The following is a 24551-nucleotide window of genomic DNA, read 5'->3' as shown; positions in this document are numbered from 1 at the left end:
GATAGAATTATTGGTGATTTGATATACCTACTAAATAATTTTGCAGAGAATAATATTCAAAATGTTTGTTTACATATTATTTAAGGGGAATTTTTGGTGGTGTTGTGTAGTGTCATTAATATTTTCATTCAAGTGCAATTCAATTTTTGTTATAATTAATTACTTTTATATACATACGCAAACAAATATTAAAAAAGTTCTAGGTGTGCAGAATTTCTGTAATCACTTAAGACTGCAAATATTAATGACACTTTGTAAATTAATAGTACGTATAGCAGTTTAAATTCTGTGAGAAATTTTTGTCTGATTATATGATATATCATATGTCATTTTATATGAAATATTCAGAAAAAACAATTGGTTTACAGCTACAGTTAAATTGTTTCATACTTTTTGATTAGTAGACATAGTTTACAATCTGTTCAAATAAATTTATGCCCATTGAGACCATGCCTACAATGGACATAAAATGTTAATGGTTTGTTTTATTCTAATTAATATTTAATGATAATGACACATTTAAAAGAAAGTTTCACCCATTTAGTGTGTAAACATTTTAGTTAATCAAATTAGTACACACTTTTTTTTGTATACAGATTATTTAATATTTTAAATTTGGCATGCATTTTTTGATAATACATAAGGGTTTGTAGACAATTTTGCTATACGTTTTATAACACAGTATTTAGTTAAGTTTGTTTCTGGAATGAGTTAATCCCTATAGAATGGAAATATTTAGCATCCAATGAATGTATTATCAACAATTTTTTATTCTTATCTTCTTATGATATAACTAAACCTCAAAATTCCAAGTACATTATATACCATATTATTGAATGAAATGAAAATGTTTGACTATAAGGGTGTCTGCAGATACCTAGTGAACCAATTTAAGGACTTTTCAGGGCCTTAATACAATTATTTTACAACTTTTTTTATATGTGAAATGGTAATTTTTAAATTACTTTAAGTAGAACGAAACATATTATGAAATAAATGTAACACTCCAAGGAAATATGCTGATATCTATGTTAGGAAATTAAAACCTTTTCAGAGCAAATGTGATCAACTTTATGCAAAATTACTAGACTACCAAATATAATACCAGCTCCTATACAGTAAATTAGGTAGTTTAAAAATTACAGATGTTTGAAAATAATTTAATATTTATAAGCTAAAATAATAACGGAATATATTTCTAAAGTTGCTTCAGACAAAGATTAAATTCTCAAAATAGATGCAATATCTTCCTTGGTACAATTCGTAATACACTGAACTTAAGCGGGTGTTATATGATATTTGCAGTAGGGAAGTGTGTTACATGTAGCTTTGGCTAAATGGCATATTCGTTTTATAAACATATGTTTTTGGGATGAGACTAATTTACAATGCACATTTTAGCATTGTGACATAGACTTTGACATCAATAAAGTTTGAGATTTGGTGATTGCAGCATAGCAGCTGTTCGTTTCTCAGTAGTATGATTGTTGTGGGAAATTTGTGTACTTACTGAAAAATTATGAAGTGTGACAGTTTTAAGTGGAATTAAAACTTTGAACTATAGAAAAGGTTGTTCAAGTATGGCAAATGTAAGTGATTAGAATGCATATCCCAATGTATTGAACAGCAGCTATTTTTCATAAAGAAATAAATGTAGTTCTATTATTGAAAAATAAAATCACTATCCATAACACTTAATGCATAATAATGCTTTTCAATGAAATTGTAACCCACCCATAGTGAAATTATAACCCATCCATAATGAATGACATTTTTTTCTTGTATAATGGGATTGGTAGTCATCTTAAGTACTATTTATTCTAAAATGGGACAGCCATAATATTTGGGATGATTTAGAATAACCTTCACGTAGGTATACTGTAATGTATAGTTACATACATTAAAAATGCAAAAACATAAAAAGTGAACAGTGTGTGTAATCTTATTAACAACCCTGTAGCAACGTTTCTTTTCTACCACTGCAAAAAAGGTAATTTTCGGACTGTGCAGCTTTTTTATAACGGTAAAAAACGGGAAACATGGTTTTCACACACTGCACACATCCCTAAATTTACCCTGAAGAGATGGTTTCTTAATTCCTACTGGTTCGTGAAAAATAACAGTTTCAAGCTTACATTACAATAACTGTGTTTTCACACTGCGGCCGCCAGTCATTGCTTAACCGTGATTGTGTATCTCTTTGTTTAGCACAACTGTAGCCAACTATGGAGAATTAAAAGTACGCTAGTACTTCTGTTTCATATATGAAGTTTATTCCTGGATCCTGAAGGATTGATCCTGATGGCATGATCCTGTTGGCTTGGTCCTGTGGTACATGATACTTGCTGTATTAATCCAGTAAGTCGGGAGATAGCGTACATAAAAACAAAACATTGTCATATAATAATGAATTATAATCGTAAATCGAATAAAAATGATTTTTTTAACCTACAATAATAATTCTTTGTTATTTCACAATTTCCTTCATCTGCAGGATCTTTCGACATACTGAACTAAAACAGCAAGCATCATGTACCACAGGACCAAGCCAACAGGATCATGCCATCAGGATCCAGCTTTCAGGATCCAGGAATAAACTTGGTGAGATAAAACACCAGCCATATATAACACAGAATATTATGTTTGTAATTACAGAATTCCCTGGAAAGACTGCAAAATTCAATGTGTCAGCTACTTCAGTGCAGAACACGTATTTCTCACAGAAAATGAACGACGTTAACAATTCAACTCAAATTTTTGCTCCCATTAGACTCGTTCTTTACAATGTGACTCAAAATAATAAGAACTTTAAATGCAATGTAACAAAACAAACATTTTCTAATACAATTACTTGTACTAATCAAAAAAACAAACATGAAATATCAGCATTGAAGATTCCTTACAACTAAAATACAGTCGTTATTTAAACGAATTTCATTATTGCAACACCTGAATTGACTAAAGTTCTCAAAAAAATTAAAAAAAAAACCACGCGGGTAAACAATGAATGTTGGCGATTGCGTGAATACGTAGGTATTGTAATATAAGTTGTAAACTGTTATTTCTTTCACACACCAGTAGGAATTAAGAAAACATCCTTTTAGGGTAAATTCATGAACGTCTCTAGTACATGGAAAACAAATATTCCTATTAATAGCGGGTAAACATTGAATGGCGGTGGCAGTGTAAAAGCACAGATATTGTAATGTAAGATATAAAATTTTTAACTTTTCACAAACTAGTAGGAATTATGAAACCATCTCTTTGGAATAAATTTAGGGACGTATTTAGTGTGTGTAAACCATGTTTTCCAATTTTTTTCTTTCTTTTCAAAGAAGCCATGACGTCTGATAATTATCGTACTTGATGTGCCTTTAATTAAAACAGCAACTCAGAGATTTGAAGCTGTATTTTATACTTTATTTATTATAATATATATTTACAGATACATTTTACCATATTTTACAAAGGTAAAAACAAGCTATTTAGTTATTCAAGCCAATTTCATATTTTTTGGCAGTCTTAAATTGTTCTGCCAAAATTCTGCATGTCACAAAATATGTTGTGTCAGATTTACCTATCAACAATAAGATATTTAAGGATTAAAGCAATCGTAAAACCTCTTTTCCATCAACTATAAAAATTTTAGTAAACAAACAGACACTGCTACAATCACAAGGCCTTAAAGATTTTGAGTAAAAAATGTGCAGATACAAAGAAAAAACAATTTTTTTAGAAATTAACACAACTTTTAGTTATTCTTCACACACAAATATTTGCATACCAGACTGGACTTTGCTTTATCCAAAAAACACTGAATTATTTTTTAATGTTCATACACATACTGAACAAACATTGCCAAAAAACATAAAACTGTCCATTCGCAATGATAAAACATTTACTAAAAACTCTGAGGAATTGTATTCACCACACCATATTACAACTGTAATAATGAAAAATTCAATGTTTCAATGCATCACCATTAAACGTAGGTAGATTGACATAGTCTAGATATTGTTCCGTAACTTCACACATTCAGAGATCCTAAATTGATGAGTAAAGAATATGCACAAAATTTATTTAAAGTAATAAACTGTAAGTTGCACCAAAAGTAGATTTCAAATTCTACCTTGAAAGTATTTGGTCTGTATTTAGGAGGCAGAATACTAATCTCCAGTTAACAATACCAACATTAATATTATTTTTAATAAATATTATTAACTGATTGTAGCCGAATGTTAAGCTTAATTGCTATTTCATCACATCTATCAATATAAGTAGAAAGTTAATTTTTCCTAAACTGTGTGTGATATTGCACATTAGGTTAGTGTTCTAAAATTTACAATAAATACCTCAATTATGTCTAGCATTAAAATTCTAAATTGGTTTGGATGTATTGGTCTTATAAAAACAGTGATAAAACAAATAACATCTTCACTTTGCATTACCGTCCCTTCCCCTTTCCAAGACAAATTTTAAATCGTGTTTGAACAGCTGATCACTATTATATTTATGAATATTTTCGTTACTTTGGTCCAATTAAGTGCTTATTGTGCCTGAAGTGTAATTACTGCGAATTCACATTAATTGCTTGTCTCTTGCAGTAATTCTATTTTAGAGTTCTAGGTCAGTTAATATTGATAAGTAGGTACTGAATTACTGGAATGTGAATTTAAATGTTGTTTTACTAGTAATTTTCCTACATCTTTGCAAACATTTAATATTCAGTATTGTTTTTGAGACACATTATAGATTTTTCTCTCTCAAATGTATTTTTCTGAAAAAATTTTTTTTATGTCAATCCTATCAGATTTATGTTAAAAAATTGCAAATTATTCATATAGGTGGACACTAATGAGGATGTGCACTTCTTAAATATTCAAAACAACATTTCTATTGTCGCTATTTTAGTTTTCAAACTCTTTCTACTTTTTACTTTCTTAAATAAAACTTAAGGAAAACTGGAGGGAATGAAATTTAACACAGAAAATATGCCATTGACTAAGTGTTTGTGAGAACAGAATTTTGTGTTGGTTATTTTAGTTAAAACTTTTATTTTAGACTTGCTTATAGACATGTGAGGTATTACCAGTGAGTCATGTGTTTGACTAGCTGAGAAAGTGCAAATCACAGTGTGTGTGTATGTGTGTATAGTTGGTATGCCTAGAAAAAAAGGCCACATCACTGACTTCCTCGGAAAAGTAACGGGCTGCATCAGATGAACATATGCCACTGTATCTATTGTATATTTACAGTTAGCATAAAACCGTACAAAAAAGTGTAGACTGACATACCATTTCACACGCTTTCTTACAACACTGCGAAAAAAAAAAGCTGGCTCTCCGTACGATGAGCTTACTCCAACAGTAGGCTACATGAGAGTTTTCAGACGCTTTATGAGAACATGAGTCCAGCAGAGGCTCATCAGATGTCAAGTTAGGAATAAGAGGAGAGACGAAGGATCACTTGAACGATGCCACTGGAGGGTCGCACGAACGTCCTCTCCACATTCAAGTGAAAATAGACAAGATGGCCATCCCAGTGGAGAGGTGGCCACCTTTTGGCCACCCTCTGAATTAGCAGTGTGTTTCCGCACTCAGGAGGAACATAGGCCTACACTGTTACACATTTTTCACCTTCAATTTACATGAACAATGGTTACACATTGCCCGGTAATCTTCAGTTTTTTACATTTACGAGTACAGATTTTACTTACTTTGAACATTAACTCAAATATTACATTCGAATGATAACAAATTTTCCAAACCTTGTAAAATTCACAACAAAATATTTTTCCCATATCCTAGAGCAAATTTACCATGTTCACAACAAAACTGGCGAGATGGAGTCTGACGGAGTTAACAACATAGGTTCGGTTACCTGGAATTATGAAGAACCCTTTGTTTATTGGAGTCGCATCATTCGTTGAAGAGTCAGTAAATTTACTGTAAATTTTAAGAGTGTAGCAGCGCACAATACTGTCCCTCTGTCTCCTCGGCATAGCTAACATTGAGCCAAACGCATGCACAGAAAACACAGAAGAGTGATAGCTTGTGGTGACTTGACGCAATACAGTCAACTAGTGATTTTATCCGATCGCTCACACCATCCTGTGAAGCAGTGTATTTTTCCATGTTGAGTGCGAGCAGTAGTACTGCAGATAACGTTTTGAGAGGACTATCACATTATCTTCACTTGCAGTCACTGCCAATGTTCACTGTTCAAACATTAAGCCTAGTACACATGGGCAAGAATGTGCACACCTTCTTGTACACCTCGACCAGTGGCAAACTAGTGTTGTGTCAATGTCCGCCAACTGTAGTGACAAGGAGACAATGACACTATGTGCACTATGTGCACTATGTGCTGCAGTACGGGAAAGATGTGACTCATTATTCACTATCTTTTTTGTAAACTTACAGAAAACTATATACAAAGTCATTAGAATTTGTTCTTGATGTTTATCATCTTAGCTCTCGGTATACGGCATTTGGTGAAAGTTATTTCGTGAATGTGACATAAGTCAAGCAAGGAACGGAAATGTGCAACATACACGGTGCTGCCATCTGTGTCGGATGGCACGAACAAAAGTTCACAAAGCAATGAAATCTTTATAGTACTATCTGTTTAAATAATTTTAACAAGATTGGCATTATTTTACTAAAATTCCTTATCGAAAATCAGGTAGAATGCCAGGGTTTAGTATTTCTCAAGTCTTTTTCGTTTTTATAGGAGCCGTTTCATCATGTAGTTTAAAATTTCTGTCTCCTAAATAATGATTCACTAGTCGACAAAGCTGCTCTGGCACAAAATTCTAGTGGCGATAGCGGAAATTATGTGTGATAGCGTCCAGAAATGTAGTTGAAAGCACAATTTGTATGTATGTATTTATCTTGCTCAGCATTTATTTAAAGATTTATAAATTATAAGTTTGTGTCAGAGTTTTGTATTATGAGTGTTTTTTTCAATATGAGAACACATGAATTTGCTCGTTACGGAGGTTATATGTTACAAATCACTAGCGAGTACTGTATGATTCGCTATTTGTTAAAAATATTTCTTTAAACATGTTTATTGATTGTACATAGTGTAGTTTCAGTAACTGTCTCTCTACTTTTAATGATTATACAATGCTTAAAAAAACTTAATATATTGGTTATTTTTAAAATGTTGTACAATGTTTTTAAAATAGAAAAATTTAAAATTTAATTACAAATGTGACTCTCCTGCCTAGCAAAAATTCTTAACTGCATGTTGTCCTCTGTACTAGACTTTAGAGCACTTGTGATAGAAAAACATCTTGCATACTGTTGTTTAAAAATGTCAAAACAATTACATAGCATTTGTGTTATTAATAACATTATAAAAGGTAGTGTGACACTAATATTCTACCTCTGTTTACTGGAAAATGCATTGTGTCAACTTTCATGAGCCACACAAAGGAAAACACAAGATTTAATTTATTTACATTTTCTATGTATGCTACACTTGCAAAATATTTAGGGTCATGCCACTCAGCTTTCTGTAAGCTGGCAGGCACCACCCTCCCAAATGTTACTCGACAATGTTACAGTGCCAGACAAACATTTATGCAGTTACTTATAAAAATATTGTCTTAAGCTCACAACTTAAGTGCTAAAGTTTTGTATCAGACATTTTTTTATTTCCACATCGCATGCACACATCACACACACACACACACACTTGTTTGCTTTACATGTGCACGCATGCAAAATTTTTCCCACTTCGACCTGCTACTCGTACTAATTTCAGCGTAAAATGACAAAAAAAGACCAACTAGCGTTCTTGATAAGTGACAGTAATGTCTGTACGAAGAAGGATGGCGGAGCCTTGCTCGCACCACGTCCTGCTGCGATGCGATCGCGAGAGTCCTTGCCGTGACGCGCCGTCTTGTGATGCGAGAGCTGGCCGCTTGCCGTGGAGCAGCGAGGCTTGAGGCTGCTGCTTGTTCTCCCAGCCACCTCTTGCGCACGGCGAACACGTGGTTCATGCCTGTATCCAGGGAACCAACAAAACTGACATTTTCTGATTTTAATACATCTGACATCCATGTTCACGTCCAGGACTGATCTCGTGTTAAACTAAAAAGAATATCCCGCGTTTGTATAATACGTATGAAATAAAAGTGGTAACGGAAAGTAGGTACACTGACTACCAAACATTCAGGAGTGAACAGTTGTGACGGCACCCCGTGCAGCTCTTCGCGATGGGCGGCCGGCCCGAGACGTGGTGGGTGGTCGGTGAGGGTGGCAGGTCGCTCACTGCAGCTGCATGGTGACCCAGACCACGGTGCGCGGGTGCACCAGCCCGCCGATCTCGCAGTTCACCGTCCGCGTCTCGCCGTTCACCACGAACAGCGCCTCGTTGGCGGGCGTCACCATGTAGTGGCCGAAGATGCCCGAGGCGGCGATGGGGCGGTTGGGGGCGTCCCACTGCGCCAGGGACGGCTGCATCGCCTTGCCCACCCCGGTGATCATCTCCACCTTGCCTGCACACGTTCGGGCTCGTCTCGGCACTCCGAGGGCGGCGAACAAGCACGGCGGACACCCACCACAACCTAACTCACAGGCTGTGTTCTAGAACATGCCCCAGTAAGTCGCTTGCACGAGGCTATAAACTGGTTCCAACGCATTCTAGCGGACGTTAAGGACAACAGTTGTTATGGCAAAAAGCCTATTGAAAGCAGCATGGTCCTATGAATTAAATTGTGTTATAATAGTTTTCTGAAGAACTTTTTAATTTGCAATTATTTCTTGTTATGACCATTACAGTGTACAAAATGTATTCCAGGATAGTTTAGTTACCATAAAGTTTAACTTGGCACACCAATACATTTGGTACCTACATCCCCCGATAACAATGAAATTGAATGAATACAAGTTAATGGCGCCTAACGTGGCGCCTAACCATCTGGATAAAACCAACGGAAATGTGAGCACTGCGCATGCGAGGAATTTTGGCAACAGGGCAATAGGGCACCAAAATCTGTTCCCTGAAAGTATGGGACACGCAGTATCCTAATACGGTTAGAGTAGGGGAAGCTGGATAGTTATGGACCAAGAAAGGATATGATAATGAGATACATAATTACGGTCACCAACCCTTCCTCCTTAACCCTTTACCATATTTTCTATGGTTCTCCTACCTCCCTCAGAATCCACCACAAACATCCACCTCTTACTCCTCCCCTCATATACCCCTCTGGGGGCTCAGGCAATTTATTATTATTTATCTGTTATCAATAAATAGTTGTACACAATAGCCCTTCCCCCATTAGCCCCTCTCTCCGTTCCCCCCGCCTAATACCTTATCTTGACTTAGTTGAGAAATGGGAAGGCAGTTGTCACTGTTGTCGGCCATTTTACTTGAATGACATCATAGTTAGTTGAGAAGTTGGAAGGTAGGTAGCACCACAGATATGAGGTAATAATTTTATTTTATAAAATTCTGAGTGCAGTTACTAAGATTTGATCCATGGTCACTCACGTCATCTTGAGGTTGGAAGGTGAGCACTTTGTCCACTCACCCAAGGAGTCAACTGAAGAGCAATGAAGTAAATAAGGTACATCAAAGTAGGAATAAGGAGAGAGGTGAAATTATAAAGTGGACTAAATTAATGATGTAGATATTCAAATAATTGTGAGGAGGGTAAGATGAAGGAAGGAGAGCAAAGAACGAGGTAGGAAGCTGGAAGTAGTTTGTGGATGTTGGCGAGAGGTAATGACGGAAAGGTGAAATGTTTAAGTATGAAATTAATGGTATTTAAATGAATGGCAGGACTTCTGTCATCTTTAGTAGTAGAAATGGTGGACAGAGTTTTTTTTGCAGATAAGAGAGAAGTTATTTAATTACCTGTGACTAGATTAAGAAACAAGATGTCTTCCTTGTCCGTTGCGCTTGCATACAGGTCGTAGCCGTGGGTGGTCTGAGATGGGTAGAATGTGATATCACTGATGTTCAACGTTGTCTTCACATCAAACAAAAACTTCAAGCCAGTCTCTGTAAGCCAAAAAATACTCAGGTAAACACTGTGTCGTCAATCTCCAGTTTACACAAACAAATATCAAAATACGGGTCTCATGAAACACAGTAATTTCTATCATATAACAAATATACATACAGCTCTATTCAAAATATTAGGCTAACTTACATAATGTTGCTGCGTACCAGTAATACAACGAAATATAAATATACTTTTTGTTATTGGACAGCGTCAGGTTATGTAAGTATACCAAACAAGTAAAGGTAACTCAAATTTTAAGCTTCATTTAAAGTTCAATATTCAAAATATCCAAATAATAATTCAGTTATTTCACATTTACATAAATCTAATGCTTGAAAAGATACATCATAAGGAGTAAAATGGGTTTCAAAAGTGATTAGCTACCAACCAACTTGTTTAATTAACAACAGTAAAGGAAGCCGTAGGTATGTACTGGAACTGTCCATAACATCATTCAAAATAAACTGCAATACAAGAAAACCTGCACTAGATGGGTAACGGGGACAAATTACGGACACCCACAAGAAACTAGGCTCCAAATGAGTAAACAGTTGAAAGCTGAATGTTCCACTGAGATAGAAATAATTGTAATGTGCGATGAGACAATGATTCACTATTACGATCCTGAGTCGAAGAGACAAAGCCTTGAATGGAAACACACAAGTTCTCCAACAAGAAAAAAATTCAAGACCCGGCCATCTGCTTTCCTGGGACCAGGGGCCATAGATAAAGGTTAGTCCAGGGGCATATGCAACATAAGGAAATTATGGGGCAAGTGTATAAGTTTTTTTTGGGGGGGGGGGGGGGGGGGAATTATGTTGAGAAATAGGTAAAATTTTATTTTGATTAAATAAACCGTTTTTGAGCTACATCGTTGCGTCTCGTCACTCACTGATCGACCTCGTACATTCACGTGAATGAAAGAAAGAAAGGGTGTTACAGTATTTTTTCTTTAATCTTAACCAAAGCAGATCGAGAATTAACCACGCTTAATGCTACCATTTTTGTTACAGCAGGTGATCAGGCTCTGTGTACCATTTATTTTACAGCTTGGTTCATTAATTACCATTTTTGTTACTTTGAGCCAGTGTAGTTAAATCAGATTAAGTATATAAATAATAGTGTTTACATTATACTCTGCTGTAACGGTGGATCTTTAAGTTTCACAAGGATATGAGGAATGAACAAAAAAAAAAAGGTGTGATTCCGTCTGAATATAATTACTCCCTATTTATTAAAGGAAACTTATAACAGATATTAAAAGTGTTACAATACAATTTCAATTACATAATTAAAGAGCTCTCAGATATACTAAAAAAATATGGGCCGGCCCTAAATTAGATTATAAAAAGTTTAATTAAAAATACATAAACCAATAAAAAAAATACAAATATGTTAAAACTATCCCAGTTTATATTCTTAAAGTCCAGAATGGATGTTTTATATGATTAATTTCTTGGAACGTAAAAATTTAAAGAATGTTAAAAAAATGTTCATAAATACTGCAGCATCGGGGGTCGGTGGTTCGCTGCCCGGAGATCAGTATTCAACATGGTGCCAGGGCGCCTGTTTGTTGAAGAGGAAGAGTGTGAAAATGCTAATTCTGGATCCGGCTCTTGGACCCTGTCAGACAGGGAAGTTGGCTTCTAGTTTCCGATGCGTCGCCAATCCGGATCTGGAGCTCGCGAAAACGCGGGAGGCTCGAACGTTTCCATTATTTCAAAAATAAATTATTTAAAAGAAATAACTACTATTCTTTGTACTGTACAGACGGACTAAACTACTTAAAGAAATTTACAGGGATAGCATCCCTTGTCTAATCGACTACATTGTCGGTTGTGGCCGGATGGAAGTCTTGTAGTGCGTCTCGTTGATAAGCCGATAATCTCAACCAGTCCGTCTTGAATCGCGACGCGAAGTGCCAGCGGAGGAGCCGCGTCTCGTAATTAAAAGTAATGCTCAATCCAAAGTTGTGGGGGGGGGGGGGGAGGGGGGGAGAGACTAGGCCGTCCGGACCTGACTTCGATATCTCAAGTTGGTAGCACTGGCCGATTTTAGCGCTACCTGTTGAGGTGTGTCTGAAACAAAAAGGGATCGACTCGCCCGAGACGTTTGCTACAGCCTGGGGCTAATGGCGCAGTCGGTGCTGCTCTCTGGCGACCTACAGGGGAAGGTAGTTGGGTGGTTAGCAAAGTCACCACCAGATGTCATGGGCATCAGCTCCATGAGCTGGCGACAAGAGAATAAGTTACTATTTCAGCCACTAGATGTTGTGTGTGGTCCATCGTTGCACATATTTTTTCTATGGCAAATCGTCCTTGAAGTCGTCCAACGCCTGGCAGGGTTCACGTCAGGGCAATGATCCTGGGCTAAATTCAGAGAACCGGTGGGAGCTGGGAGGGGTGGGGGTGCAACGAGGCTGGGAACGAGCATCCTAACGTGACTTTCGAGAAGAGAACTTAAGACGTATGCGTGATGGGAAAAGCTATGGTAAGCTCGTCTCTTTAAGAAATGGTAACAACTCGTCCAGAGATGCTGTATGCAGTTTTATTCATGCAGGGAAATAATGTTACAGGCCCCGGACCTAACTGTAAGCGGGAGAAATGTCAAACGTGCTGCTAACGTCTTCATTAGACTAGCAAAAGATCGGATTGGTGCCTCGGTCCACGGGCGCAAAGTTTAACTACGTAGAATACACCAGCTTAACAAAGTGTAAATCACCCCTTTGTAACCAAATTATATAGAAAATAAAGTTTACAAAAATAATTTTAAATTATAATAACAATTTAAAAAAACGTGCCGAATTACCTAATTTCTGGCACAAGGGAGCTGCAGGAAGAGCACGGACTCACCCACGACCTCCTGCACGACGAGCGTGACGCCGTCGCGCGCGCGGTCCAGGGTCACCACGGCGCGGCTGTTGGGCGAGACGTGCGGCCGGCCGTACAGCCCGGGCCTGTGGCTCACCACGGCGTCCGTGAGGTAGTCCAGCAGGATCTGGCCCGTGGGGCGGCCCGTCACGGGCTCCTCGCACTCCATGACCACGTAGCCGTCTGCGGGCACGCGGTCACGCCCCTCTCTCACAGACGAGCCAGCACGGCTTCAGGACCATGCCATTCTCAATCACTCTTCTGTGAAGCATTTGGCAAGTCTTATAGGTACATGTTTGTATCGTGAATATGATTTGTTAACTTGTCAATTTGTAATCTTTGTTATAATTTACATGTGCAATTATTGACGTTCTCTATACCCCAATTGTATTACATACATGTATAGGGGTCTACAGAGAGATGTAATAAAATAGAATAAAATAAAATAGAAGAAGAGCAAAAAATAAGGATATTCAGAAATCTTAAACGTAAGAAAAACAACCCATCTGGAGGCCAAGCAGTTTGGACGGCCGTAAAGGAAGGTAATTTTAAAAGATATCGCTTTGTACATGGTTAAACTAAAATGGTACTATTCTTTGCACAAGATATGTTTATTTCTATTGCAGATTGTACCATAAAAAGTTACTTCTATAATAAACCGTGAAAATTTAAAATCACTGTTATCTAAAAGGTATTTACAGATAAATGTAAGCCAAATTAAAGTGTTATGTGCCTGTGGCAGTTGTAATAATTCTGTGAACCTGTTTCGTTTTAATATTCTACGTTAAAAACATTTAAGGGCACGAGAGAAACTTCACCGTACCTATTTACCATTTGGAATCGTCACTCTCATGACATCACAAGTCATACATAAGGCTACTGCTGTGTGCTGTTAAAAACAGTACCCTTCATGCAGAACCATGGGGTTTCCTTCCAAACCATCTTCAAACTCAGAGGTACCAACCGAGATCTTAGCAACAACAAGCATAAAACCGGAAGACTTGCCTTTGTATCGATTGTTTGGACTACAGTTGAGGCGGCTTGTCTGTTATTTGTTGTGTAATTAATGCTGTCCTTTAGGCTGTTTACGCAGCATTATGCAGATAGAGCATTATTTTTTTACATTGTCTGGGACATATTTTACATGGACTTCAGCGCGTGATTGCTAGTTACATGGTTTAGAGCCATAAATTGCAAAACATTGCGCACTTCGATGCGCAAAGATACAGAGTTGGTCAATATGTGGAATTTATCCCATGATTTCGCAGTGTGTTTGCTGGTTTTCTTCGCACATTGACTTATAATTCTTTTAACCTAAAACATAAAGGTATCTGCGCACTTTATAATATCGCTAAGAGGCATATAAGGAGTTCGCCCTTGCAAGGGATGTCGTCCTGCTTTGACATCATCATAGGAGGCACATAATATTTAATTAAAAAATAACATTTTGAGTGTTGCACAAACTTTTAGATAGGTAACAATGACCATTCCGTTTAGGTTATATGCTCCTGTAACGTGCTGCTGCGCTCAATATGAAATTTCGTCTAAAGAACGAATATAGATTGGCCGTGGAAGCGCCTAGGCAGAAACAGTACTAAACACATTACCCATAGGGGCACAGCGCACGCACAACAAAATTTATGATTAACCTCCTTAAAACTTGATAAGGTTAATGTGGATCGTGATCAAGGATAAGAAATTAATAAGATCTGGTTTGGTTTACATTGGCATTTACTTAAATGATTTTGTTGCTGTCATTTCTACTTTACAAACCTTATTCTACTGAAGATAACCCATGGCATTACAGCCGAAACAAAATACCAAGAACATTGTTGACCTTATTTGCTATACTTAATACATTAAATATTGTTAAACAATAAACCAAATGGGAGGCCCCGGGGCAAGATATTATAATAAGTAACAATGGTTATATTTGACTGAATTTAAGGTCATTTGGTTTCTTAACTTTACAGGCCATTGAATATTGAGCGCGCAGGCTCTTCATAAGACAAATTATAAAAAAAATTACATTTACTCGTTAAATGAATAAAAGTGTCCTGAAACTGGTTGTTCAGAATTATAAATTATTTTATGGTTTTTTCCACTCAGAAAAAAAATATGTTGAAAGCTGGCACTCTTGAGAAATTCTCCGATTGCAGAAGGCGATGAATTTCGGTGAACTAACTCATGAACTGCATGGGAGTTGAATTTGGAGCGGAATCTCTCATCCTAGTTCTTGATCCCCGCCTGCAACCAGTATTCCCATCAAATTAGGTTGGTTAACAGGCGGCTGATGTTGGGCGAAGTTAAGCCCACGAGAACCGGAAAAGAAAAGGTGTGTGTGGGGCGACGAAATAACTTACCTAAGCTGCGGGGTGGAGTAGATTAGGTCGGTCCCTGGAGATGGCCAGGTGATGCGCGACGCGGAAGATTGCTGTCGCCATGAAGAATAATAAGTAAAGACAAAAAAACTATTTCAAAAAATAAACTATTTCAGGCAGCAAAAAAAATTATAAATTGAGTGCTAAGGCACATGGCCTTGTCGATAACCAACTACATGCTTTAGAGAAAGCCGTTCACGACTTTTCAGAAGCGCGTTGTCTCGGGCTGCGAAGAGAGATCCGCCCTTACCGCGTGCTGCCTGCCGAATCGTCAAAAATGGCGCCGGCTTGCCTAATTAAAGCTGTCTTTGGTCGCCTGTCCAGGGGAGGGGCTTCGGAAAACCCGAAGGGAACCCGAATGGTTCCGAAAGAAAAAAAGGGCTCCGGCGACCTATCGACTGAGTGTGAGGTCGACTGTTTCTCCTGGTGGGGATGGGGTGGTCAGTAGTGCGCTCTCGCAGAGACCATCGCGGCACTTGGTGGCCGCCATTTTGCAAGTGGGGGGGATTTTGGCCTTGAGGTTGGTCATTGCCGCGGCTGGCCGATGACCGCTGTGGACCAGGACGGGGTGGGGGGTATGTCCGGTGAATGACCTGCCCTGGGAGACTTCGCCGGCCAGGCGTCGGGACGTGCGGCGGAGCTTGAAAAAAGGACACCAAAACGTGTTAGAGACCGCAAACTTCAGCACACCTCCGAGAAGGGGTCGAGGTGACCATGGGAAGCTTAGGGCGGCTACTTTCGTCACGCGTAGCGCTAAACTCGTGACGAGACGCGACGGCCAGTGGATACCGTTGCTGATGATAGCCCTGTAGTCGGCTAGACCCAGCAAATTTGGTGGGAAACGGCGGTGAGAGCACTATACTGCTCAACAAGCTAACCTGCCGGTACACTCGACCGAACAAGTTTGGATGGGGCGAAAGCAGCGGGCGAAGGAGGAAAATTGAAGTTATAAAAAAAATTTAAAATTTTGTAAAACTAAGAAAATAAAAAAAAATTGTGCCTAAAGTAGCACTGATTCGGCACACTCCAAAAGAACACTGAACATTTGAATATTTTAGATTTACCTTTATTTAGTATTCACTAGTGATGTTCAAGTGGTTTTGCCGAATAGATTGTTTGTAGTTAATTAGCGTCTATAACCTTTTATTTACACCCTTATAATATTTTATGACTTTAACTATTGTATTATTATAATTTACAATTAATAATTATTTCACCATCTACTTTCCATTTAACGTAAATATGAATTTTATTGTAGCATTTAATCATTTAGTGTGCTGCAAAACTATAGGCATAACAGAGTATACCCAATTGAGTTGTAGCCATGCTATATTGGTGCATGACTTTGTATATAATTCAGCTGTAAATATTTAATAGTATCTTTGTCTCAGTTTCCACCATCATTCACATTTTAACTTCTCTGCTGTTAAAGTAAAAATCAAAGGTTGCGGAAGAAAATGTCACAACTGTATCTGTCTCACAGCACTGAAAATACCAGTGGCACATAAAGATGATAAGTTAATGGAAAGGGGGCCTAGAGATAATATTAGATGCCTTCAGCAGGTCCTTGGAAGGTTCCTAGACAGGCCTACAGGAAAGTAGGTGGGTGGGGAGGCGGAAGATGCGGGAGGCAACTCGCACACCGCTGAGTTTCATGTGGCACAGGACGCAGTTTTTCGGTAGTTCCTGGACTGGAGCATGCAGGGACGTGAGGGAGGTAACACACACGCCGCTGAGTTTCATGCAGCACAGGACGCAGTTTTTCGGTAGTTCCTGGACTAGAACATGCAGGGAAGTGAGGTAGGCAACTCACACACCGCTGAGTCACGGTAGTTCCTGGACTGGCGCATGCAGGGAAGCGAGGGAGGCAACTCACACAGCGCTGAGAACTGCACGTGGCGCGGCACGCAGTTGTTGGGCGTCACGTCGATGCTGCGGATGTACCGCATGTTGGCCAGGTCCAGCTTGTAGAGGCCTCGCTGGTTCGTGTGCGTCACGTAGCCGTACTTGAACATGTGGGACATGTCCTGTGGGCGACCGCACGGGACCATCGTCAGTCATCACACATATACAAACCGTAATGACATTTAATTCACGTCCACATGCATTTTCCCACTGCAGTACTGAAGTCTACTTTAAACACGTGCGTCATTGGCTGACCAAATTAATTTTCTTTATTTAACTTGTACAAAATGAATGAACAATGATCAATAAACAAATATATATATTTAATCATGCAGCTATTACTATACACTTTATTTAAAAAATTTTTTAGGACCCATATCTATACTTAGAAAATTAAATAAAAAAAATAAAGTATGACAATGCAACAATTCTGAATTGGAGAACATATCCACACTGGTTGATGCGGTAACGCTACTACGACTGCCTGAGAGTAACGGGAGGGAGCAGCCAAGGGTATGAACGGCGCGGGCTGACGTCACCTGCACGGGCGGCATGAACAGGCCGCGCACCAGGTCGAACTGGCCGTCGATGGGCTCGGGGTGCACGGTGTGGTGCTTGCGCTTCTGCGCTGCGTCGCGGATGATCTGGATGGTCTTGACGCCCTGGTTGAGCTCGCTGCGCCAGTTGAGCACCCACACCTGGTCCAGGTGCGGCACGTAGTGCAGCTCCACCGGGAACTTGTCCGTCACCACCACCTGCGACAGGTTTGCCTGCTGTTGCGCCGTGCACAGGGACACGTTGCAGGCAACAGCCCACCTGCGACAGGTTTGCCTGCTGTTGCGCGGTGCACAGGGCGATGTGGCAGGCAACAGCCCACCTGCGACAGGTTTGCCTGCTATTGCACAGTGCACAGGGCCATGTGGCAGGCAACAGCCCACCTGCGACAGGTTTGCCTGCTGTTACACAGTGCACAGGGCCATGTGGCAGGCAACAGCCCACCTGCGACAGGTTTGCCTGCTGTTGCGCGGTGCACAGGAGCACGTGACAGGCAACAGCCCACCTGCAACAGGTTTGCCTGCTGTTGCGCCGTGCACAGGGGCCACGTGGCAGGCAACAGCCCACCTGCGACAGGTTTGCCTGCTGTTGCGCCATGCACAGGGCCACGTGGCAGGCAACAGCCCACCTGCGACAGGTTTGCCTGCTGTTGCGCCATGCACAGGGCCACGTGGCAGGCAACAGCCCACCTGCGACAGGTTTGCCTGCTGTTGCGTGGTGCTGAGGGCCACGTGGCAGGCAACAGCCCACCTTTGATCCTGCTGGCATGATTATGTATGCATTGATCGTGTGGTACCTACTGTATGCTTGCGGTTTTAATTTAGTACGTCGAAAGATCCTGGCCAAACAAAAAATCAACAATTTGGGTCAGGTATTGTGGAATTTTTTTTTTGTATTTTATTTACTATCATAATTCATTGTTGTTTTTTTTTGTTATGTCCAGCATCATTCAACGTATTAAATTAAAACCTCAATCATCATGTACCACAGGATAGAGGATCATGCCCACGGGATAAAGGGATGATCTTGGATACGTATTAGGGAACTTTCACCCGAATGTGGCCGAGGAGTCGGCTGGTGTCCCCTGACGTCGTGGGCCCAGTGGTTTCAGAGGACGACTACCGTCCGGGGGTGGTTCCGTGGTTCGCGGAACTTGCGAACAGCTGGTGCTGAGACTGTCGACCAACCAAGTGCTGGCAGGCGGCACCTCTGGAGTTCAGGCGTGAACTCAAGTCTTTAGCTGGCTTGATCATCGTCCGACCACATGTTCTGTTGCACCGTTGAGCTACGTGCGCTGAGCGCACATCATCGGGAACTTTCATGTGAACTGACTCTGGTGTCGGTTCATAGCAATGATCTCGGATCGACACTGCACTAGCAGTTTGTTTAATAAGTTATAAGCATAAGTGATATCTCAAATAAAGAAAAATAAAATACTTAATAAATTTACCGAAAAAAGGACTTAAATCTTAAATCTTAAATGGGTATTTAATACTATAAGTATTTCAAATATTTTGAGGTTGATGACAAAATTTTTATTTTGAAAAATGACATTTATAATTGTCATGCAACATTAAAATTTCTAAATTGATCGTTGTTATTTCTGTTTTGCTGAATATTTGTAAATATCACGACTCAAATGTTAGCAGTAGAAGTATTCGGAATCTATTCATCCATTAGAAATGCGTCCTCTACATTTTGGCTGCATACGCTAAGGGAGGTAGGGATGTGTGTGGTTCGAACGCATTCTTATGTATTCGGATACAGCTTAAATTTATTTTGCTATTACCTCCTCGAAAATACACGTGTAGATTTATAACTATTCTACAGAGATATTTCGGGAGATTCACTCACGTCAACCACCACCATCTGTATTTTGCTGATGACGAGGACTCTGTCTTTGCGCGGCTGCGCGACGTACACGTAGCGGTTGGCAACATTGATGGCATGTCCCCAGCTGCAGTTCACACCCTTGTCTCCGCACACATACTCCTGCCAGCAGTAACAAATAGACATACTCTATTAATAAACAACACACTTAACAGCTCAATTTACCGTCAGCATTAGTATTTGATACAGCAGTACTTAATACAACTGGTTCCAGGTTTATTTTCTGTCAAAATAATATGATTTTGCCAAAAAGGTGTACCTATTTACAGGCATTTGTTCACATCATTGTACTGGTTTACTTCCACTTACATGTGTTGTTAAAAACAACATTAACATGATTTGTTGCTGTAATTTGGGTTCGCACAATATTGGAACAATAAAGCCAAAAGTGAAGGCTTTACATTTTCACATGGATGTCAGTAATAATGCACAGTACTACAAGAACACGGAACATTGGATATGTTGGTTACTCAAGCTCTAATGTGCAAGCGATATAAGTAGTTTCCTATTCAATAGAACCCAATAGCAAGCATGTGTCCGATTTGAAAATAACAATATTTTATATTGGCATAGATCATGAGATCACTCTGATGAAAATATTGAGCATTTTTTTCACAGTAAATACTTTAAGTAATCCTTATTAATATTAAAACTGCGAAAGTGTGTTTGGTGGTTGGTTGGTTTGTAGTTTATGAGCCAGAGAATGACAAAGACAAAATTTTATCGCAGAAAAAAATGCACGGTTCCTGTGAGACAGATATTTAGTGTATTTCTGTAATTACCTTTGAAATTATGGATTTTGCTATTGCATTGTTGTATTCATTGGAAAGCATGCTTTTGCATTGTTGATACCTTCTGCGTCTCCATGGCAATGGCTATTTCATCGGTTGCTTGCAGTTCGGGTTGGATTTGTCGATTAGTTGATATTTACACCCAATTAAAATGAAAGGGGGGTCAGTTTTCACTAGATGTCACGTAGCAGAGAAGCGTGGGAATGTTCTGCCTGCAGATCACCTTAGTGAAGCAAGGGTACTCCATCTAGTGAATAATATGTACCTGGTATTGAATAATGGAAAGTTTTTGCAAACTCAAGAAAGGAAAGTAGGAACCGAATGATGCCATTGTGATTTCAACAGTTTTTGAGCAAGACAACACTTTCAATCGTTTAAGCTTGAATATTTTCCTTCATTAGGTCAGAGACAGATTATACGTGAACATGAAACAGTATCAATTGACACGAATTCAGTAGACAGTAATCACCAGTGTCTTCATAGAGGAAACTATTAGCTGTATATTTCAAAACTCTATGAAACTATGTACTATGCTTTAACAAGACCCATAGTTCAATATTAAAGAACTAAATTGGCAATGGCTTGAAGTAGTGGTGCACCGATATGACTTTACCGATTACCGATTCGATTACCGATTATGAGAGCAATAATCGGCAGATACCGATTCAGTTACCGATTATAATGAACAAATTTTTTTAAGTGTAATAATGCACACAAAATTTTTTATTTCCATGTGAATTTAATAACAAGATTAGGTAAAATTGAGAATGCAATTATAATAACAGTATAAAAATATATAAAATACAATATTAAGTCATTGCAAAGTGTAAATTAAATTAACTTCTATTTATATTTGTTATTGTAAACAACTTGAACTACAGTCTAATAATTGTAATTTACAGTGGGTAAGTTTTTGTTGCGGAAAACTAGCATTATTATCGACTATCACATAAGGTTGCATCGAGAAATTACCGTTTAACAATGTAAACATGTTGCTATATTTTGTTCACTTGAGTTTATAGAAAAATGTTTCCACACTTCACTTTTTTTCTCCCTAGTCGCCATCTCACTATAATTATATAAAAATGACTCAAAACCAATTCTAGCACATGTGATTTTATTTATGTTGACTGAATATATAAAATTATAAATACTTTTTCACTTTTCACGTCACATACAAATAACACAACAACAAATAATGTTACCAAAGATGCCCATAACGAGTTTGTAAAACGCAGAGATAAACTCTAGAAGGTATCGGGACCACGATTTTGAACCGCTACTACGACTCGAAAAGATCGATTGTCATAGAATACACTGCAACTGCTTGTGGTATTTTGATTGCGTGCCATCTATTTTACGTCTCTGGCTATACGTATTGTACAAGGCCACTAAACAAAAGACAGAACAAAAGACGAAACGTAAATAAACGTGTAGGAAAAATGTCTTTTTTATTGTTCGAGGCAATGAGCTTTATTAAACTTAACGAAATATCTGTAATCATGATATGGCGGAGTTAGATGAATTTTGTAATATATAAAAATATTACCGTATTTCGTCCTAAAATGTGTAACAAAATATTACACGGTAAAAACCTACTTAATTACGCCGGGACGTAGATAATCGGCAAAGTAATCGTTAAGATAATCGCCGATTACGATTAATCGGTAAGTACCCATAATCGCCGATTACGATTCATCGGTATCCGCATCGGTGCACCACTAGCTTGAAGACTGTTGAAACGCAGGTGGCGTTTCTGGATTGGTATCTCTCTCCATTAAGAAACCCTGTTTGGCGTCTTGAGTTTGCCACGTGGCTGGAGGAACACAGTGGCGTCAACAGCGGGGCCGGAGGAGGAATGGTGGATTGACAGGAGAAGGGAAAGTAGGTGGGCATGTGGCATGGCGGAAACAACCCATGGTGAAGCAGGGTGACCGCCCGCAAGAGACACCACGAGCAACTCGCCTGGGTGCCGGGGATGATGTCGGTGGCTTGTATCTGGTGATACAGGCGGCAGGCGGTCGGCTCGTACACGGACACGCCCCAGTCGTGGAACGAGAAGAACCGCCTCTCTTCGTTTGGCGCGGCTGCGAAAATCATGTCGTGCATCTCACTGCCGACGAAAGCACACTTCTTCAGCAACCTAAGTTTGCAATGATACTGTCCTTAAGTTGAACCTTGGCCCATTTTTTTATGTAAACATTCTACGGGTGATTACTTTCCAAATTCAAACTTCTCCTTTGCAGACAATGGTTGTATACAAATTCTCACACATTCGTACAATAAAATTTAAACATGCACTAAAATCAGTTCATGCGTTTTGTCAGTGTCAACTCTGATACCAAGGGATATGCCAAATTGAAGCGAATTTGCGATGCAGAGTAATTGTGGACACCTTAACAATAAATACTATTAGTTAAAATGTACCTAGTCTATTTACTTTTACATTTTTAAAATTTTATTAACAACATTTTTATAATTGTTGCAACTATCATAAAGAGAGTAATAAAATCACTATTATTATTATAGCTAGATTTTTAAAATAAAAAAATAGTGTCAGTGGATTAAAAATTTTTGTATGTAAAAAAGTACAAAGATTCTATATAATTAACCATTACGTTAAAATGGTTTATGTTGAGTGTTATGTTCACCCATGGTTGGCACAACTTAAAGAAAAAATGTGTTATGGATAAAATAACTAAGAATTAAACTTGTACTCCCAGACTGATACATGATTTATTAAGGACTATATATATAATACATGTGACCAAACCAAGTCCCTGAATTACAGAGTTTGGTTTAAAGGTCTTAAATATCAGCGGTGGTATAGCAGGCCTCAATTATAAAACTGCTTTATTAAGTTTTTGTCATTTTTTTTGTTTTGTGATTACTTTTATTAAAATAATTTTTTTAAAATTATGTTTTATTTAATAAATACCATTTTATTATGTGGCTCAGTAAGAGAAATGACAACATAGAAATATGTAATTTTTATTTGTTATTAGTAGGGCTGATCGGTTCCCACATTTTCAGTTCGGTTCGGCTCGGCTCGGTTTTTTGTTAAAAATGTCGGTTTTCGGTTCGGTTCGGTCACTACTTCAAAATTTTTCTTTGAGCTGTCATACCAAAAAAAATTCCACTATAGTATTTGATTACTTGCAATATCTTGCAAAAGTTTAATTTCTTAGGGGAGTCACTTTCTCAGCAATATAAAAGTTATTTTCAACTACTATTTGTATTTATAAATAAGTTTATATGCTACTGAAACAACCATATGTGTAAAAAGGAACAGAACAAAACAGTTTAGAACATTAATAATTAGTATTACATTAACCTTGTTGCCAGCTTGAATTTATGAAATGTACTGGAATAAAATTCAATAGCAATAATGTGATTAAAAGCAATATACAAATAAAAACTTCCTACTGTAGCCTCTATGCCGGGAGTTAATGGACAAGCCAACATAAACAAACGTCTTAACCAAGAAAACGTCTTAACCTACCAGTGCATTAAAGGCAGAATGAATCATAATGACCATATTTTCAAAATACACAAGTAAAGTATTCATATTTAGTATGCGGTATTTACTAGGATTTTTTTTCCGTCACGCGCGTAACATCATCATCTTTGCGGAACACGGGCGGTATTATTTTTAATTCTTTCGTCACAGATGTTCATAGTTGCCTCCAATTACCAAGACGTAGTGGCAAAAAAGAATTTTTATTTTACGAGAAATCAAATACTCTAGACTATAACGACGCAAAGCCGCAATAATCACGCGCGAATAGTAAACAAACTACACTAGATTCCCGTTATAGCGAGGTGTCACGGTTCCGGGTTTGATCCTCGCTATAACCGTGTCCTCGCTATAACCGAATTGGAAAAATTTTGGCCCCCAAAAAATAAAAATTAACCGAAAATAGCATAAAAATTGTGTTTAAACCTGTATAATTGGAAAATAACAGGTTATATTAACGAAATCTTAATTTCTGTGAGCAGATGTGTGAATTCTCTTTAAAACCATACCCCATAAGTACGGATGCGATCACCGATTGCGTCAAAATAACCAGAATACCCTGCCACGCCACGTAAGTATAGCATCTCAGCCCGCGGCCAACGCAGCATTGTCCTGCTA

General features: G+C 38.5%; 1 protein-coding gene across 1 annotated transcript in view; it reads right to left on the bottom strand.

Moving 5' to 3' along the window:
- Positions 1-7056: 7056 nt before the first annotated feature.
- Positions 7057-24551, bottom strand: part of LOC134542744 (follistatin-related protein 5-like) — an 84971-nt gene continuing 67476 nt past the window's right edge. Inside the window, exons 9-15 of the mRNA XM_063387242.1 lie at positions 22382-22503; positions 19590-19727; positions 17720-17935; positions 17152-17302; positions 12877-13077; positions 9874-10020; positions 7057-8509 (exon numbers count right to left, since the gene is read on the bottom strand). Of these exons, the coding sequence (XP_063243312.1) occupies positions 8280-8509; positions 9874-10020; positions 12877-13077; positions 17152-17302; positions 17720-17935; positions 19590-19727; positions 22382-22503 (1205 nt within the window). The 3' untranslated portion in view covers positions 7057-8279. The remainder of the gene's footprint in view (positions 8510-9873; positions 10021-12876; positions 13078-17151; positions 17303-17719; positions 17936-19589; positions 19728-22381; positions 22504-24551) is intronic.

This window comes from Bacillus rossius, assembly GCF_032445375.1.
Source record: "Bacillus rossius redtenbacheri isolate Brsri chromosome 9 unlocalized genomic scaffold, Brsri_v3 Brsri_v3_scf9_1, whole genome shotgun sequence".
NCBI lineage: Eukaryota > Metazoa > Arthropoda > Insecta > Phasmatodea > Bacillidae > Bacillus > Bacillus rossius.
Note: the sequence above shows the minus strand (reverse complement) of the source record. Positions and strands in the feature narration are given on the sequence as shown.